General features: G+C 43.1%; 1 protein-coding gene across 3 annotated transcripts in view; it reads left to right on the top strand.

The window, feature by feature from the left end:
* LOC126483917 (asparagine synthetase [glutamine-hydrolyzing]) overlaps window positions 1-19,636 on the top strand; it is a 229,300-nt gene that overhangs the window by 168,482 nt on the left and 41,182 nt on the right. For all 3 annotated transcript variants that reach the window (XR_007587788.1, XM_050107190.1, XM_050107191.1), the window contains exon 9: window positions 2,856-3,029. Coding sequence is in view for 2 of the 3 variants with exons in the window: in XM_050107190.1 (XP_049963147.1) it covers window positions 2,856-3,029 (174 nt within the window). In the remaining variant the exon portion in view is untranslated. The remainder of the gene's footprint in view (window positions 1-2,855; window positions 3,030-19,636) is intronic.

The raw sequence follows: 19,636 nt of genomic DNA, 5'->3' as shown, positions 1-19,636 counted from the left end.
CAGGTATCGCCGTAATATTTTAATTGTATTCAATAGCATGTTATTATTATTATGACCGACCAAATCGTAACAAATTGCATGGCATGCATTTTTAACGATAGCTTTACACTCACCCAGCCTTTATTCATGCAATATTATATATAAATATACAGACAGGACCGGAAGATCAATCTCTCTACCGTAACCAATAGAGGCAAATACGCTATTCAAGTTCCGTTACATCTATCTTGACTCGTATTGTTACACTACCAAACAGTGGTATGCATTTACTTTGGTAACAAGCATTAACTGCTCACTGAAAGATTTAACTGAATTTATACATGGAGGTACCCAGACATACACTATGACCACTGCCCACTGCGATGCTGCATGCCACCCTAGAGGTGTTGCAGCACATCACACAGCAGTAAAAGTATGTAAGTGGTGCAGACATGGATGGGGGATCAGCCTAGTGAAGATATTGGCTGCAAATGGGGAAATCCATTGAGATATGCAACTTTGAGAAAGGATAGATTATTATTATTATTATTATGCAGAGCCTGAGAATGAATGTCTTGAAAACAGCAAAAGTGATCAAATGTTCACATGCTGCTGTCGTGAGCATCTACAGAAAGAGGTGGAAGGACATTGAAACTACCACTAGGCACTAAATATTGGATGTCCATGACTCTTCACAGAATGTGGGGTTCGGAGGCTTGTCTGTTCTGTTAAGTAGGATAGGTGGTGATCTGTGGCATCTCCGCTGAAAATTCGCAATGCTGGTGCATGCACAAGTGTTTCAGAACACACCATTCATCGTACAGTGTTGACCATGGAGCTCTGCAGCAGACCAACCCTATGTGTTCACACATTGATCAAATGACTTTGTCAGTTATGATTGCAGTGAGCACGGGACCATTGGGATTCAACCATCGATCAATGTAAATGTGTTGGCTCTTTGGGTGAAGTACATTTTTGGTACACTAGGTTGATGGTCATCTCCACAAACACCAAGGTAAATGGCGGCTCAAAATGTGCAGTGCACTACAGACGCAGGCTGGTGGGAGCATATTATGCTATGGGAGACATTCTACTGTGCTTCCGTGGAACCTGCAGCAGTAATTGAAGACACTCTAACAGCTACGAATCACCCGCAATGCTACCAGCTACGAACCACCTCTATCCCTTCATGCTTGGTGTCTTCCCTAATGGTGATGTTATCTTTCACCAGCATAAATGTCCATGTCTCTGAACCAGAACCATGCTGCATTGGTTTGAGGAACATTATAGTGAACTCACATTGATGTCTCAGTGACCAGATTCACCAGTCATCGTATGGAACCCATCTGGGTTGTTATCAGACACCATAACCACGTATGCATATCAGCTACCTTGCTTAAACTCCAAATGCCACATATCTCCACAAACCTACCAACAAACTGTCAGATCCCTGATATGCAGACCCAGTAATTATTACATTCCAAAGAGGGATAAACAAGCTATTAAGCAAGATCATAATGGTTTGGCTCATCAGTCTACATCTTGTTGTCATAGGTATTAATAGATAACAAATTTGTCACAGTACATTTATGTCTGGTGAAATTTTTGACAACAGACCATTCCAGTTTGGGAATATGAGTGATATTGGAAGAAAACTACTAAATAGACCATTCCAGTTTGGGAATAAGAGTGATATTGGAAGAAAACTAGTAAATGTCCTATTTTTGCAAATGGAGATTCTGAGATTAATGCCAGATATCTAAAATACCATGCAGTTTTCAGATGTGAAGTTTTCCATTCTTTCATTCTATTCTGTCTTAAATAAAACCTTTTCCCTCTAGCTTCATAATCTTTATTGTTATGGTAAACATAGCTGCTGTGCTTTTATGTCTAAATTTTCTGTGCCTTTATAGTTACCAGTAACTGGCAGTTCTTAGTATACACATTTGAAAATAAATTATGTTCAGTCCGTTGCTGAATATTTGGGAATGCAATATCAATGATGTCATATTATATTTCTCTCTTATGTCATGTTCATACTTGTAACCTAGTCTAATCCCCTGCTTATTGCAATAAACTGTGTCAGCTGAATTATATTTAAAACTATCTTCATTTCAATTTCCTTGCCTAAATAATTCCTAGTGTTTATTTAAGGTAAAAATCTTCATAAAACCTCTCAAAAAGCTGGCAAGTTAGGATAAAGTATATTTTTAAATATTCCAGTTTGAGCCTAAGCCTAATATCCTCATATGAAACACCACTGTCACCACCACCACCACCACCGACAACAACGGGCACAACAAAAACCAGGACACCAGCAGCTGTTTTTCATATTGCCCTGTCTTAGTTTTTCATCAAGTAGTATATGCTTCTCTTCCCGGTGACTTTAGTACTTTTTCATACTTCTTGGCTAGCCTTTCTACTTCTTCTCATTTCAGATTCTAAAATTTTGGCTTTTGCTGGTATTTGATTAGTAATTTCCAATTCATCCTGTTGCACTTTTTCTACTTTAAAATGCATTTCTTCTTCTATCATTCACAGGAATTTTAGTTTTAAACTCTAATTTAGTCTTCCAGTTTTTGTTTGTAGTTGGTAGTGATGGAAATTAGAGTACACATTACAATACTTTTATGTACTTGATGATGATAACCACAATAACAATACAATCATCTCATTAATTTGACAATATCTGAAAGTGACTGATTATGAAACAAAACTGTCCACACTAATTTTCCAGTGCTGTAACTCTGTTAACAACTGCTATGTTTGTGGTCAGCTATGACTCAATGGTGTGTCTTTGTTAGATTTTTATGTATTATCATGTTTAGATGGTACTGGTGTTTGATTAAAAAATATACAAACCTTTGTTCTTACAGTTTGGAAGCACGTGTACCATTCCTTGACCAGCAGTTCACACATTACTTCATGGGACTCCCACCTGCCATGAGGTGTCCACAGAAAGGGATAGAGAAACACTTGCTTCGATCAGCATTTGATGAGACAGACTTACTTCCAAAAGAAATACTGTGGAGGCACAAAGAAGCCTTTAGGTAAGAAGACAGTTGTGCATATTACGTGAATAGTTCACATCCTGAAAAAAAGAAAAATTATATATCTATGTATGAGAGAGAGAGAGAGAGAGAGAGAGAGAGAGAGAGAGAAGGAGGGGGGGGGGGGGGGGGAAGACAGACATGCATTAACATTGATATTACTTTTGTAAAATGCAATTTACACACAAGGTAGTGGAGACTTGCCCTGGTTTATTTACAGGATATATATATATATATATATATATATATATATATATATATATATATATATATATATATATATATATATAATGGAAGGAAACATTCCACGTGGGAAAAATTATATATAAAAACAAAGATGAGGTGACTTACCGAACAAAAGCGCTGGCAGGTCGATAGACACACAAACAAACACAAACATACACACAAAATTCAAGCTTTCGCAACAAACTGTTGCCTCATCAGGAAAGAGGGAAGGAGAGGGGAAGACGAAAGGAAGTGGGTTTTAAAGGAGAGGGTAAGGAGTCATTCCAATCCCGGGAGCGGAAAGACTTACCTTAGGGGGAAAAAAGGACAGGTATACACTCGCACACACGCACATATCCATCCACACATACAGACACAAGCAGACATATTTAAAGACAAAGAGTTTGGGCAGAGATGTCAGTCGAGGCAGAAGTGTAGAGGCAAAGAAGTTGTTGAAAGACAGGTGAGGTATGAGTGGCGGCAACTTGAAATTAGCGGAGATTGAGGCCTGGCGGATGACGAGAAGAGAGGATATACTGAAGGGCAAGTTCCCATCTCCGGAGTTCGGATAGGTTGGTGTTGGTGGGAAGTATCCAGATAACCCGGACGGTGTAACACTGTGCCAAGATGTGCTGGCCGTGCACCAAGGCATGTTTAGCCACAGGGTGATCCTCATTACCAACAAACACTGTCTGCCTGTGTCCATTCATGCGAATGGACAGTTTGTTGCTGGTCATTCCCACATAGAATGCGTCACAGTGTAGGCAGGTCAGTTGGTAAATCACGTGGGTGCTTTCACACGTGGCTCTGCCTTTGATCGTGTACACCTTCCGGGTTACAGGACTGGAGTAGGTGGTGGTGGGAGGGTGCATGGGACAGGTTTTGCATCGGGGGCGGTTACAAGGATAGGAGCCAGAGGGTAGGGAAGGTGGTTTGGGGATTTCATAGGGATGAACTAACAGGTTACGAAGGTTAGGTGGACGGCGGAAAGACACTCTTGGCGGAGTGGGGAGGATTTCATGAAGGATGGATCTCATTTCAGGGCAGGATTTGAGGAAGTCGTATCCCTGCTGGAGAGCCACATTCAGAGTCTGGTCCAGTCCTGGAAAGTATCCTGTCACAAGTGGGGCGCTTTTGTGGTTCTTCTGTGGGGGATTCTGGGTTTGAGGGGACGAGGAAGTGGCTCTGGTTATTTGCTTCTGTACCGGGTCGGGAGGGTAGTTGCGGGATGCGAAAGCTGTTTTCAGGTTGTTGGTGTAATGGTTCAGGGATTCCGGACTGGAGCAGATTCGTTTGCCACGAAGACCTAGGCTGTAGGGAAGGGACCGTTTGATGTGGAATGGGTGGCAGCTGTCATAATGGAGGTACTGTTGCTTGTTGGTGGGTTTGATGTGGACGGACGTGTGAAGTTGGCCATTGGACAGGTGGAGGTCAACGTCAAGAAAGTGGCATGGGATTTGGAGTAGGACCAGGTGAAACTGATGGAACCAAAGGAGTAGAGGTTGGAGAGGAAATTCTGTAGTTCTTCTTCACTGTGAGTCCAGATCATGAAGATGTCATCAATAAATCTGTACCAAACTTTGGGTTGGCAGACTTGGGTAACCAAGAAGGCTTCCTCTAAGCGACCCATGAATAGGTTGGCGTACGAGGGGGCCATCCTGGTACCCATGGCTGTTCCCTTTAATTGTTGGTATGTCTGGCCTTCAAAAGTGAAGAAGTTGTGGGTCAGGATGAAGCTGGCTAAGGTGATGAGGAAAGAGGTTTTAGGTAGGGTGGCAGGTGATCGGCGTGAAAGGAAATGCTCCATCGCAGCGAGGCCCTGGACGTGCGGAATATTTGTGTATAAGGAGGTGGCATCAATGGTTACAAGGATGGTTTCCGGGGGTAACAGATTGGGTAAGGATTCCAGGCGTTTAAGGAAGTGGTTGGTGTCCTTGATGAAGGATGGGAGACTGCATGTAATGGGTTGAAGGTGTTGATCTACGTAGGCAGAGATACGTTCTGTGGGGGCTTGGTAACCAGCTACAATGGGGCGGCCGGGATGATTGGGTTTGTGGATTTTAGGAAGAAGGTAGAAGGTAGGGGTGCGGGGTGTCGGTGGGGTCAGGAGGTTGATGGAGTCAGGTGAAAGGTTTTGCAGGGGGCCTAAGGTTCTGAGGATTCCTTGAAGCTCTGCCTGGACATCGGGAATGGGGTTACCTTGGCAAACTTTGTATGTGGTGTTGTCTGAAAGCTGACGCAGTCCCTCAGCCACATACTCCCGACGATCAAGTACCACTGTCGTGGAACCCTTGTCCGCCGGAAGAATGACGATGGATCGGTCAGCCTTCAGATCACGGATAACCTGGGCTTCAGCAGTGGTGATGTTGGGTGTAGGATTAAGGTTTTTTAAGAAGGATTGAGATGCAAGGCTGGAAGTCAGAAATTCCTGGAAGGTTTGGAGAGGGTGATTTTGAGGAAGAGGAGGTGGGTCCCGCTGTGACGGAGGGCGGAACTGTTCCAGGCAGGGTTCAATTTGGATGGTGTCTTGAGGAGTCGGATCATTAGGAGTAGGATTAGGATCATTTTTCTTCGTGGCAAAGTGATACTTCCAGCAGAGAGTACGAGTGTAGGACAGTAAATCTTTGACGAGGGCTGTTTGGTTGAATCTGGGAGTGGGGCTGAAGGTGAGGCCTTTGGATAGGACAGAGGTTTCGGATTGGGAGAGAGGTTTGGAGGAAAGGTTAACTACTGAATTAGGGTGTTGTGGTTCCAGATTGTGTTGATCGGAATTTTGAGGTTTTGGAGGGAGTGGAGCTGGAAGTGGGAGATTGAGTAGATGGGAGAGACTGGGTTTGTGTGCAATGAGAGGAGGTTGAGGTTTGCTGGAAAGGTTGTGAAGGGTGAGTGAGTTGCCTTTCCGGAGGTGGGAAACCAGGAGATTGGATAGTTTTTTGAGGTGGAGGGTGGCATGCTGTTCTAATTTACGGTTGGCCTGTAGGAGGATGCTCTGAACAGCCGGTGTGGATGTGGGAGAGGAAAGATTAAGGACTTTTATTAAGGATAGGAGTTGACGGGTGTGTTCATTGGCTGAGTTGATGTGTAGGTGAAGGATTAGGTGGGTGAGGGCAATGGATTGTTCAGTTTGGAACTGGTATAGGGACTGATGGAAGGATTCTCCTGGTTTCCCACCTCCGGAAAGGCAACTCACTCACCCTTCACAACCTTTCCAGCAAACCTCAACCTCCTCTCATTGCACACAAACCCAGTCTCTCCCATCTACTCAATCTCCCACTTCCAGCTCCACTCCCTCCAAAACCTCAAAATTCCGATCAACACAATCTGGAACCACAACACCCTAATTCAGTAGTTAACCTTTCCTCCAAACCTCTCTCCCAATCCGAAACCTCTGTCCTATCCAAAGGCCTCACCTTCAGCCCCACTCCCAGATTCAACCAAACAGCCCTCGTCAAAGATTTACTGTCCTACACTCGTACTCTCTGCTGGAAGTATCACTTTGCCATGAAGAAAAATGATCCTAATCCTACTCCTAATGATCCGACTCCTCAAGACACCATCCAAATTGAACCCTGCCTGGAACAGTTCCGTCCTCCGTCACAGCGGGACCCACCTCCTCTTCCTCAAAATCACCCTCTCCAAACCTTCCAGGAATTTCTGACTTCCAGCCTTGCATCTCAATCCTTCTTAAAAAACCTTAATCCTACACCCAACATCACCACTGCTGAAGCCCAGGCTATCCGTGATCTGAAGGCTGACCGATCCATCGTCATTCTTCCGGCGGACAAGGGTTCCACGACCGTGGTAATTGATCGTCGGGAGTATGTGGCTGAGGGACTGCGTCAGCTTTCAGACAACACCACATACAAAGTTTGCCAAGGTAACCCCATTCCCGATGTCCAGGCGGAGCTTCAAGGAATCCTCAGAACCTTAGGCCCCCTGCAAAACCTTTCACCTGACTCCATCAACCTCCTGACCCCACCGACACCCCGCACCCCTACCTTCTACCTTCTTCCTAAAATCCACAAACCCAATCATCCCGGCCGCCCCATTGTAGCTGGTTACCAAGCCCCCACAGAACGTATCTCTGCCTACGTAGATCAACACCTTCAACCCATTACATGCAGTCTCCCATCCTTCATCAAGGACACCAACCACTTCCTTAAACGCCTGGAATCCTTACCCAATCTGTTACCCCCGGAAACCATCCTTGTAACCATTGATGCCACGTCCTTATACACAAATATTCCGCACGTCCAGGGCCTCGCTGCGATGGAGCATTTCCTTTCACGCCGATCACCTGCCACCCTACCTAAAACCTCTTTCCTCATCACCTTAGCCAGCTTCATCCTGACCCACAACTTCTTCACTTTTGAAGGCCAGACATACCAACAATTAAAGGGAACAGCCATGGGTACCAGGATGGCCCCCTCGTACGCCAACCTATTCATGGGTCGCTTAGAGGAAGCCTTCTTGGTTACCCAAGTCTGCCAACCCAAAGTTTGGTACAGATTTATTGATGACATCTTCATGATCTGGACTCACAGTGAAGAAGAACTCCAGAATTTCCTCTCCAACCTCAACTCCTTTGGTTCCATCAGTTTCACCTGGTCCTACTCCAAATCCCATGCCACTTTCCTTGACGTTGACCTCCACCTGTCCAATGGCCAACTTCACACGTCCGTCCACATCAAACCCACCAACAAGCAACAGTACCTCCATTATGACAGCTGCCACCCATTCCACATCAAACGGTCCCTTCCCTACAGCCTAGGTCTTCGTGGCAAACGAATCTGCTCCAGTCCGGAATCCCTGAACCATTACACCAACAACCTGAAAACAGCTTTCGCATCCCGCAACTACCCTCCCGACCCGGTACAGAAGCAAATAACCAGAGCCACTTCCTCGTCCCCTCAAACCCAGAATCCCCCACAGAAGAACCACAAAAGCGCCCCACTTGTGACAGGATACTTTCCAGGACTGGACCAGACTCTGAATGTGGCTCTCCAGCAGGGATACGACTTCCTCAAATCCTGCCCTGAAATGAGATCCATCCTTCATGAAATCCTCCCCACTCCGCCAAGAGTGTCTTTCCGCCATCCACCTAACCTTCGTAACCTGTTAGTTCATCCCTATGAAATCCCCAAACCACCTTCCCTACCCTCTGGCTCCTATCCTTGTAACCGCCCCCGATGCAAAACCTGTCCCATGCACCCTCCCACCACCACCTACTCCAGTCCTGTAACCCGGAAGGTGTACACGATCAAAGGCAGAGCCACGTGTGAAAGCACCCACGTGATTTACCAACTGACCTGCCTACACTGTGACGCATTCTATGTGGGAATGACCAGCAACAAACTGTCCATTCGCATGAATGGACACAGGCAGACAGTGTTTGTTGGTAATGAGGATCACCCTGTGGCTAAACATGCCTTGGTGCACGGCCAGCACATCTTGGCACAGTGTTACACCGTCCGGGTTATCTGGATACTTCCCACCAACACCAACCTATCCGAACTCCGGAGATGGGAACTTGCCCTTCAGTATATCCTCTCTTCTCGTCATCCGCCAGGCCTCAATCTCCGCTAATTTCAAGTTGCCGCCACTCATACCTCACCTGTCTTTCAACAACTTCTTTGCCTCTACACTTCTGCCTCGACTGACATCTCTGCCCAAACTCTTTGTCTTTAAATATGTCTGCTTGTGTCTGTATGTGTGGATGGATATGTGCGTGTGTGCGAGTGTATACCTGTCCTTTTTTCCCCCTAAGGTAAGTCTTTCCGCTCCCGGGATTGGAATGACTCCTTACCCTCTCCTTTAAAACCCACTTCCTTTCGTCTTCCCCTCTCCTTCCCTCTTTCCTGATTAGGCAACAGTTTGTTGCGAAAGCTTGAATTTTGTGTGTATGTTTGTGTTTGTTTGTGTGTCTATCGACCTGCCAGCGCTTTTGTTCGGTAAGTCACCTCATCTTTGTTTTTTTATATATATATATATATATATATATATATATATATATATATATATATATATATATATGGTTATAATAGAGGGAAACATTCCACGTATGAAAAATATATCTAAAAACAAAGATGATGTGACTTACCAAATGAAAGTGCTGGCAGGTCGACAGACACACAAACATACACACAAAATTCAAGCTTTCGCAACAAACTGTTGCCTCATCAGGAAAGAAGGAAGGAGAGGGAAAGACGAAAGGATGTGAGTTTTAAGGGAGAGGGTAAGGAGTCATTCCAATCCCGGGAGCGGAAAGACTTACCTTAGGGGGAAAAAAGGACGGGTATACACTCGCACACACACACATATCCATCCACACATATACAGACACAAGAAATATGTCTGCTTGTGTCAGTATATGTGTGGATGGATATGTGTGTGTGTGCGCGAGTGTATACCCGTTCTTTTTTCCCCCTAAGGTAAGTCTTTCCGCTCCCGGGATTGGAATGACTCCTTACCCTCTCCCTTAAAACCCGCATCCTTTCGTCTTTCCCTCTCCTTCCCTCTTTCCTGACGAAGCAACCGTTGGTTGCGAAAGCTTGAATTTTGTGTGTGTGTGTGTGTGTATATATATATATATATATATATATATATATATATATATATATATATAGACACACACACACACATAATAGAGGGAAACATTCCATGTGGCAAAAATTTATCAAAAAACAAAGATGATGTGACTTACCAAACGAAAGCGCTGGCAGGTCGAAAGACACACAAACAAACACAAACATACACACAAAATTCAAGCTTTCGCAACAAACTGTTGCCTCATCAGGAAAGAGGAAAGGAGAGGGAAAGACGAAAGGATGTGGGTTTTAAGGGAGAGGGTAAGGAGTCATTCCAATCCCGGCAGCGGAAATACTTACCTTAGGGGGAAAAAAGGACGGGTATACACTCGCACACACACACACACATATCCATCCACACATATACAGACACAAGCAGAGGATATGTCTGCTATTATATATATATATATATATATAAAACAGAGGGAAACATTCCACGTGGGAAAAATATATTTAAAAACAAAGATGATGTGACTTACCATACGAAAGTGCTGCCAGGTCGATAGACACACAAACATACACATGAAATTCAAGCTTTCGCAACAAACTGTTGCCTAAGCAGGAAAGAGGGAAGGAGAGGGAAAGACGAAAGGATGTGGGTTTTAAGGGAGAGGGTAAGGAGTCATTCCAATCCCGGGAGCAGAAAGACTTACCTTAGGGGGAAAAAGGGCAGGTATACACTCACACAGACTCACACACATCTATCCGCACATACACAGACACAAGCAGACATTTGTAAAGGCAAAGAGTTTGGGCAGAGATGTCAGTCGAGGCGGAAGTACAGAGGCAAAGATGTTTGTTGAAAGACAGGTGTGGTATGAGCGGCGGCAAATTGAAATTAGCGGAGATTGAGGCCTGGCGGGTAACGAGAAGAGAGGATATACTGAAGGGCAAGTTCCCATCTCCAGAGTTCTGACAGGTTGGTGTTAGTGGGAAGTATGCAGATAACCCGGATGGTGTAACACTGTGCCAAGATGTGCTGGCCGTGCACCAAGGCATGTTTAGCCACAGGGTGATCCTCATTACCAACAAACACTGTCTGCCTGTGTCCATTCATGCGAATGGACAGTTTGTTGCTGGTCATTCCCACATAGAAAGCTTCACAGTGTAGGCAGGTCAGTTGGTAAATCACGTGGGTGCTTTCACACGTGGCTCTGCCTTTGATCGTGTACACCTTCCGGGTTACAGGACTGGAGTAGGTGGTGGTGGGAGGGTGCATGGGACAGGTTTTACAGCGGGGGCGGTTACAAGAGTAGGAGCCAGAGGGTAGGGTAGGTGGTTTGGGGATTTCATAGGGATGAACCAAGAGGTTACGAAGGTTAGGTGGATGGCGGAAAGACACTCTTGGTGGAGTGGGGAGGATTTCATGAAGGATGGATCTCATTTCAGGGCAGGATTTGAGGAAGTCGTATCCCTGCTGGAGAGCCACATTCAGAGTCTGATCCAGTCCTGGAAAGTATCCTGTCACAAGTGGGGTGCTTTTGGGGTTCTTCTGTGGGAGTTTCTGGGTTTGAGGAGATGAGGAAGTGGCTCTGGTTATTTGCTTCTGTACCAGGTCAGGAGGGTAGTTGCGGGATGCGAAAGCTGTTTTCAGGTTGTTGGTGTAATGGTTCAGGAATTCCGGACTGGAGCAGATTCGTTTGCCATGAAGACCTAGGCTGTAGGGAAGGGACCGTTTGATGTGGAATGGGTGGCAGCTGTCATAATGGAGGTACTGTTGCTTGTTGGTGGGTTTGATGTGGACGGACATGTGAAGCTGGCCATTGGACAGGTGGAGGTCAACGTCAAGGAAAGTGGCATGGGATTTGGAGTAGGACCAGGTGAATCTGATGGAACCAAAGGAGTTGAGGTTGGAGAGGAGATTCTGGAGTTCTTCTTCACTGTGAGTCCAGATCATGAAGATGTCATCAATAAATCTGTACCAAACTTTGGGTTGGCAGACTTGGGTAACCAAGAAGGCTTTCTCTAAGCGACCCATGAATAGGTTGGCGTATGAGGGGGCCATGCTGATGCCCATGGTTGTTCCCTTTAATTGTTGGTATGTCTGGCTTTCGAAAGTGAAGAAGTTGTGGGTCAGGATGAAGCTGGCTAAGGTAATGAGGAAAGAGGTTTTTGGTAGGGTGGCAGGTGATCGGCGTGAAAGGAAGTGCTCCATCGCAGGGAGGCCCTGGACGTGCGGAATATTTGTGTATAAGGAAGTGGCATTAATGGTTACAAGGACGGTTTCCGGGGGTAACAGACTGGGTAGGGATTCCAGGCGTTCGAGAAAGTGGTTGGTGTCTTTGATGAAGGATGGGAGACTGCATGTAATGGGTTGAAGGTGTTGATCTACGTAGGCAGAGATACGTTCTGTGGGGGCTTGGTAGCCAGCTACAATGGGATGGCCGGGATGATTGGGTTTGTGAATTTTAGGAAGAAGGTAGGGGTGCAGGGTATTGGTGGGGTCAGGAGGTTGATGGAGTCAGGTGAAAGGTTTTGTAGGGGGCCTAAGGTTCTGAGGATTCCTTGAAGCTCCGCCTGGACATCAGGAATGGGATTACCTTGGCAAACTTTGTATGTAGTGTTGTCTGAAAGCTGACACAGTCCCTCAGCCACATACTCCCGACGATCAAGTACCACGGTTGTGGAACCCTTGTCCGCCGGAAGAATGACGATGGATCGGTCAGCCTTCAGATCATGGATAGCCTGGGCTTCAGCAGTGGTGATGTTGGGAGTAGGATTAAGGTTTTTTAAGAAGGATTGAGAGGCAAGGCTGGAAGTCAGAAATTCCTGGAAAGTTTGGAGAGGGTAATTTGGAAGTAGTGTGTTATACGTTTATGGTATATTTTAAGAAGAGAATAAAAGAAGACAGGAAAGAGTAGGTACAGATAGGTACAGATATTCTTTCACCTAGACCAGCTGGGGAAGTGGACTTGGTATTGAACTTCGAGTCCAGCATCCACTTGTGGTGCTACCCATGTTAATATTGTCCACATGAACATCCCTGTTTGAGAAAACTTGATTTGTTCAGTCCATGTGGATCGAACCCGTGTTGGTATTATTTGTTAGAGTGCTGAGTGAGTTGATGTTTGTTAGGTTACACAACAAATAATCTAATTAAGCTATATACTGTTACTACATAGTTGTAGGAGAAATAACAAGTTACCACTAACGTATTATTAATCGTGTAAAAACATTTTTGTAGAATAAAAATAGTCTTTTTTGAGTAGTGGTCCCATCAGTTTTGTGTAATTGCATAATAATTAAGATATGTTTCTATTGTGTATCTATACGGTTTGATTTTGTTTTCTTGTTTTATTTCATATTAGTACATTTAGAATGATGTATCCATTTATGTAACTACTTAGCAACATTGGATACAGGTTTAAAGTGGGTTTTAGAAAGGATAGCTATCTACAGACTATTCTAATTACTTCTACTTTTGATTAGATGCATTCATAATAAGATGTAAATTGCTATCTTTGATTAATGTTTATGTGAGTAGTTGTGTATGTTTTACGTTATGTATGTTTTGTGTGTGTGTGTTATGTAAGTGTTGTTCATCATCAGTACTGCATCTACTCAAGCTATCTCTTTCAACCTGTCTTCACATCTCCTGTGCCTTCTGTATTGATTAGTCTGTTTGTGTATGTCATGTTCTGCTTTTGAGATGTTGTTGGTGTTTGCACTCAACTGTGTCTACGTATCTGGGTTCCTCAGTCCATAGTATAGTGTCATTTTCTTTATGTGTCTTTTTTTTTTATTAGGTAAGTGTCTGTATTCAATGCATTTCAAAAGGAAGTGTTCTGGGGAGCCAATTTCCCCACATGTGTAACGACTGCTTTCTGAAAGTGACATGTGCTGCAAGTGCTTGGGATAGGGGCCAGTTCTAGTCACAAAATGAATTGTGCCTCGACCAGGGTTGACATGGCGCAGTCGTATCATTCCCTGACATTGGGGGAAAATGAACAGACTCGAAGACCCTTTTCACTCTAATCGCAGACTTTTTGGCAAGTGTCCACACAAAAATTTTTAGTTGGCACCTATCTCCTGCATGCTGCCCAGTGGTCTGCCACACTCTCTCAGGTCCACCCAACTTCAGCCAGTATGTTGCAGCCCAATATCTGATGGTTATATCAATCGAGTACATTCCAAGCACCACATAGAGTGAATCGACTGATGTGATGCCGAATGCCCCAGATAGTCCAAGTAGCGCATTCCTCTGCCCCCACCCAACAGTGATTCTGTTCATGTTGAGAGCAAGTCTTTGTGCTCATATACTATCTGCAAAGCTCAATAGCAACTCGAAAAGTGCACAGTGGTAAATTCATATGTGTGTGAGTGGTAGTCTGTATCGTGTCACATTTATTGTTGCTACTTTGTGAAGTACACTTTCGGCTTTGTTTGTGATTAGTCATATGTGTTCGGTGAAGTTATGTTGTTTGTCAATGTGTACCCCAAGATATCTCGTTACTATTTCATGTTTGTGTTTGTGTTGTTTACTTTAATTGCTGGGTTTCTTTGTAGTGATCCTTTAAGCATTGTGTATGCTGCTTTTTGAGCTGCTATGAATAATTTGTTTTTGTTGCACCATTGTTGAATTGTGTGTAGCATACCATTGGCCTTGTTTTCCAACATTGCTCATGTGTCGGCTGATATCACAACTACCAGGTTGTCAGCATATGCAATGATCCTGTCTGAACATTCATCTCCCTTGATTAAATTCAAGAGCAGTTCAGTTGTGATATCCTAGAAGATGAGTCTGCAGATCGAGCCTTGTGTCTTTTGGTAGCTGTTTTTACAACCTTGCAGTGCCCTCTTGCCACTCAGCCAGTCTTTTCCTACAATAGTCTCAAAGACTATTGTTCAGGGATTGGGGTACCTGTAGTTCTCGATATCGTGCAAACAATGCTGGCCACCAAGGATTATTAAAGGTATCAGCAATGTCAATAAGAACTGCGACTACATACTTTTGTAATGTGTGATCTACAATTTGGAAAGCCTGATTAATTGCATTGTCAATAGACTTTCCCCTCGTAAAGCCAAACTGGTGTTGACTAAAGCCATGGAGTTCCCTGTGACCTTGGAAACAGTTACACAGAATCTATTTCCATATTGAAGCTACGTGGTTAACAATAGTTATGCCTGTATTGCATCTTCCATCAGCATTTCCTATATATGGAGGTGGGAGGTGGTTGTCCTTAGCCACTGAGTTTAACAAAGCAAATTGGTCAGTATGATTTTTGTCCTGATGGATCCCTATCTGTGGCATTTTAAATAATCATTTATTAGAGTTGTTAAATATGGAGTTATCTGTGGTGAGACCTGGTGCAATGTTTCCAAGTCGATGTAGTCTGATCGTGGCACTTTCTCGTTTTTCAAGCTAGAAATTGCTAGTGTGACCACTTCTCATGCAAATGAGCAGGAGGCATATCTGTACATTGTCTCCTTAAAATGTGCTTGTGCTTGTGTATCTGTTCATCGATCATCATTGGGCAGAAGTTTGTCCCGCAGATATTGTACTGTTTGTCTCCAATCCTGTGTTATGCTCTGTCATACTGCCCTAGCGTAGCCAGCACAAGAGGGGGACTTAATTTTCTCTGTCATGAGCTTGTAAGGTATTCCCTTTGTATTGTAGATGTGTTGTGATGTAGTGTTCCCAGTGTTCTTATCTAGCTGTGATTAGTATGGTTTTGAATTTAGCTTTTGCATACCTGTATTCTTGTAGTCAAATCTGTCTGTCCCAAGTGGTAAATGCCGTTTGGTAGAGCCTTCTCTTGTGTCTCATATCCCGTCTTAGTCTAGATAGCTCGAGCTCCAGGGAGGATCTGTCTTACACTGGTAAGTGAAAGTCGGAATGTATTTTCATTGGGCAGTTTGTAATATGTGTGGAAGTCTGTATGCCCTTACGTCTACACTTTCCATCTACATTTTCCATCAGTTTATCTCTTACACAATTCTGAATCCCCTGAATCAATTTTCTCTGTGTAGTAAATATTTGTTTGATGATGGTGTATGGTGTGCAGGTCTTTGTGTCAATGATGACTGTACTATGATCATGTATCATTACATTCAGATACATGCACCAATCTATTTCCATGTTGAAGCTATGTGGTTAACAATAGTAATGCCTGTATTGCTTCTTCCATCAGCATTTCCTATATATGGAGGTGGGAGGTGGTTGTCCTTCTTTGTTGATAATGTACAGGCTGATCACACTTAGGATGTCATTGATGATCTGACCTTGGTCATCAGTCTGATTACAATGCCACAAGGAGGATCTGGCATTGATGTCAGCTGCAATGGTCATCTTCTTCCATCTCGAATAAAGTGCTGTCTGTTGAATCATATCTGTGTATGGTCGACTTGTATGGGAGTACTGGGCATACAAAGACGCCAGTATCTGTATTTCTTTACTCTTGTTGATCTGCACTGTTACAATATGTCTAGTGCACAACTGTGTGATTTTTGTAGTCTGGCATTTGGTTCTATTATCACTATAGCAACTATGGTGTGTCTATCTCCTGTTGTCTGAGTTGTTCTGGGGGGTGGCACAAACATATTAATATCCCATTTCTGCAGTATGGTTGTTGAATGCACATGACATCAATGTTAAACTCTTCGGCCAGCCTGGGGAGTTCTGCACTTACTGTTCTACTCCTCATAGCGCTGAACTGCAAGATATTCATGGCTGCCTTGTATACTCGTAGCACTTCACAACCATCTGCTCTGGCTCAAAGTACTCTCTCCAATGAGCCCTGACAATGTCTTTGTACATTTCCTTAATGTTGTGATCTTCTGAACGCCATCCACAGACCTGTCTCAGGAGATTAGCAAGCTCATCCCCATCAGTGGGCAAGTTTTCCATCTTAATGATTATCCTATCCATCTGGTCAGACATAGGGAAGCAAATGGAATAACCCTTCTCATGTGTTAATTGTGTAGCTAATCTTTGTGCAGTTTCCAGATATCCTGTTGCTCGAGCCTACTGAGCTTTAAGTTCAATTCAGTTGCACTGTAGTTTGCTGGTTCTTGATTATGATTACGTACTTGTTCATCCCGTGCATTTTTCACTTCAGATTTAATTTAATAACTTACTTCCCACTTATGTTGTACACTGCTTGTTTATGCACCTCTGCCTGTGTTTCTTTTTTACATTCATTATTATGAGAGTTAACTTTGCTTCCCCACTTTGTTTTATGGCCTTATGTTTTATCATAAACGGGCTTTACTCTTTTCCTCCTGATTTATGTTTTCATTATTAGCAGTTGATGCAGTCATTGTTACTTCATCACATGCCATATCAACAGGGGTTATTGTGGTTGTTCTCACTTCATTAGATGACACATCTATGGTAATAGATGGTGGTACACCTACTTCATCATAAACCATGTCTGTGGGCATTGATGGTTGTATCCTTATTTCATCACATGCCACATCTTTGGGGATTGGTGGTGGTTTCCCCTCCTTCTTCACAAGCCACATAATTTGGGATTAATGGTGGTATCCCCACACAATCATTCACTACATCATTTTTATTTTCTTTACATGCTACACTGTTGATATTGCTCTGTTTCATGGGCATTACTATGGGTGGAGGTGATGGCCTCTCATTAATGGCAGAAGGGAGTTCCCCTGGGTTGTAGTATCCTCCTGATATAAACTTAACAGCTTTTATGTATTGGTTACATTTTGTTGTGTCGTATCTATCTGCATGTTCAGGATTTGTCTGTGGTATAATTGATTGTTTTAGGTTCTGTAGCATTTCATAGAAGTTGTTGTGAGATGCATTTTGACACTCTGTATTTTGAGTGTGAACTGCATGTGTATGTGTGATGTTATGAGTCTCTCAGTTAGTTCACGTTCCATTTGTTCCGTCCTTAAAATTAACACAGTCAAAAATGTAGTCCATTGAAGAGTTCAAGTTATAGCATTACACATTTGTTCCAGATAATCTGTATTATCAATATATGCATCTTGGGTAGCCTACATTTATATTAATGATGTTATTTCATTTTTACTGTTTAATGTGTCCTGCTGCAATTTTTACACCCAACGTGTAAAAATGTCCTATTCTGGATTTAGAACATAGTGCGTGTGGTGTCTGGAATTCATAATACAATCAGAAGCCATAGTCAGTCAGTCTCAGTTTGCCTGTTTTCCAAGAGTTTGTAAATTAGACACTAAGTTGTTCTGCGTTTGGTGCAGGTCTTGCCTCGTTTCTTACAGGGGATGCATCCTATTTTATGCTCTGATCCTGGGCATTCTGTTTCTTTTATGTCCTTCTTCACTACATGTTCCACAAATAATGTAAGGAGCGCTTCAGCGCTTCACAGTATGTACCAGATCGCAATGCTTAAAACATTTTAATCTTTGACTTCTAGACATTGGAAACCTACAAATATCAAGATTTTAAACATGGCTGCAGCAGCAACTGTTAAAATTCTTCACAATAAAGGATGGCAGCCAAAAACAGTTGAATCCTGCAACTGTTTTTGGCTGCCATCCTTTATTGTGAACCTACAAATACTCTGTTTTGGCTCAATAACTGGTTTCTTACTCTGGGACTTTCCTCTACAATGTTATTTGTAAAACCTTCATCTCAAGGTCTGGTTTTAAATCTCAGTTTCACTCCATTTGTAAATTCCTCTGTGTATGTGTGTTTTGATAAATTTAACCCATATAGCTTGTCCAGGAATTTATCATCCTTGTCAGCTGCAAGCACCCAATAAATTGCCACTAGTGGTCTTCTCTTTTTGAAGATGATGTATTAAATTACGGAAACTGGTAGGTACAAAGTAAATAACCTTGGAAGGACAGTTGCAGGTGTTCCATTTCATTCTGCAAACCTTCAGTCAGAAGGACGGACATATGGAAACTTAGTACCACAGCGGTTGGCAATAATGTTATGTCAACAGTCCAGTTTTTGTAGTGATGTCAGGTGGTACCACTACAATTACAGTACGCTTCTTAAACTTAAAACAATACTTATCAGTGAGGCTCTAGTGTTTTTACACTGCTGTATCTGTTTTAACATGTGTCCATATGTATATTTTTCTGTTTTTAGCCTAGGAACTTTACTTTCTGCATGGCACTAGTAAATGTACCAATTTAATATGTATGACTTGTTTATGTGTCAATTAGGAGTTTATATTATAGCTTGACCAAGTAAACAGTTCATCTGCTGTTCAGGTAGTACATTTGAGAGTTACTGTGTTTTATGTTTGTGAACTAAAACAATGTATAATAGGAACAGAGTAAGCACATGTGGTGAAAACATAATGACTGAAGGCTATTAATCAGCTCAGATCAAAGTTATGCTATGCAGTGAATATAACAGTCATTAAATTTGTGTCAGTCATAACCATCTCCAAAAGCAATAGCCCATGAGCCACAGGATGATCCAGAGTACAATTACATGTGCACACGTGGCAAAACAACATAGGTCGCTTGGCGTTGCATACTTAAATTTAAAGTGGAGAGTGCAGTTGTCACCCTGTAAGTCAACATGTGAACAACATGATTAACCAATGATATTTTCTGCAGCAGTGAATTTTGAAAGGAGTACAACTGGTGTGCTACAGGGGCAACTCCAGTCAGCCAACCAAATCTTTATCTTCGCTTGTAACAAGATAATGAATTTTTGTAGCAGACAGTATTTTGTTTTATTTGCATTCCTCTTTTTCTTTTTATCCATTACATTTTTACACCAGGTGATACATTACGATTTTGTAATATTGTCATAATCTCTATTTATTCAATGGTATGAAGATAACAAAGTTTAGAACATATTCTGAGTCTTGAATAATGGTGAAC

The sequence above is a fragment of the Schistocerca serialis genome, chromosome 6 (assembly GCF_023864345.2).
Source record: "Schistocerca serialis cubense isolate TAMUIC-IGC-003099 chromosome 6, iqSchSeri2.2, whole genome shotgun sequence".
In the NCBI taxonomy this organism is placed as follows: domain Eukaryota; kingdom Metazoa; phylum Arthropoda; class Insecta; order Orthoptera; family Acrididae; genus Schistocerca; species Schistocerca serialis.
This window is presented reverse-complemented; position numbering and strand designations above follow the sequence as displayed.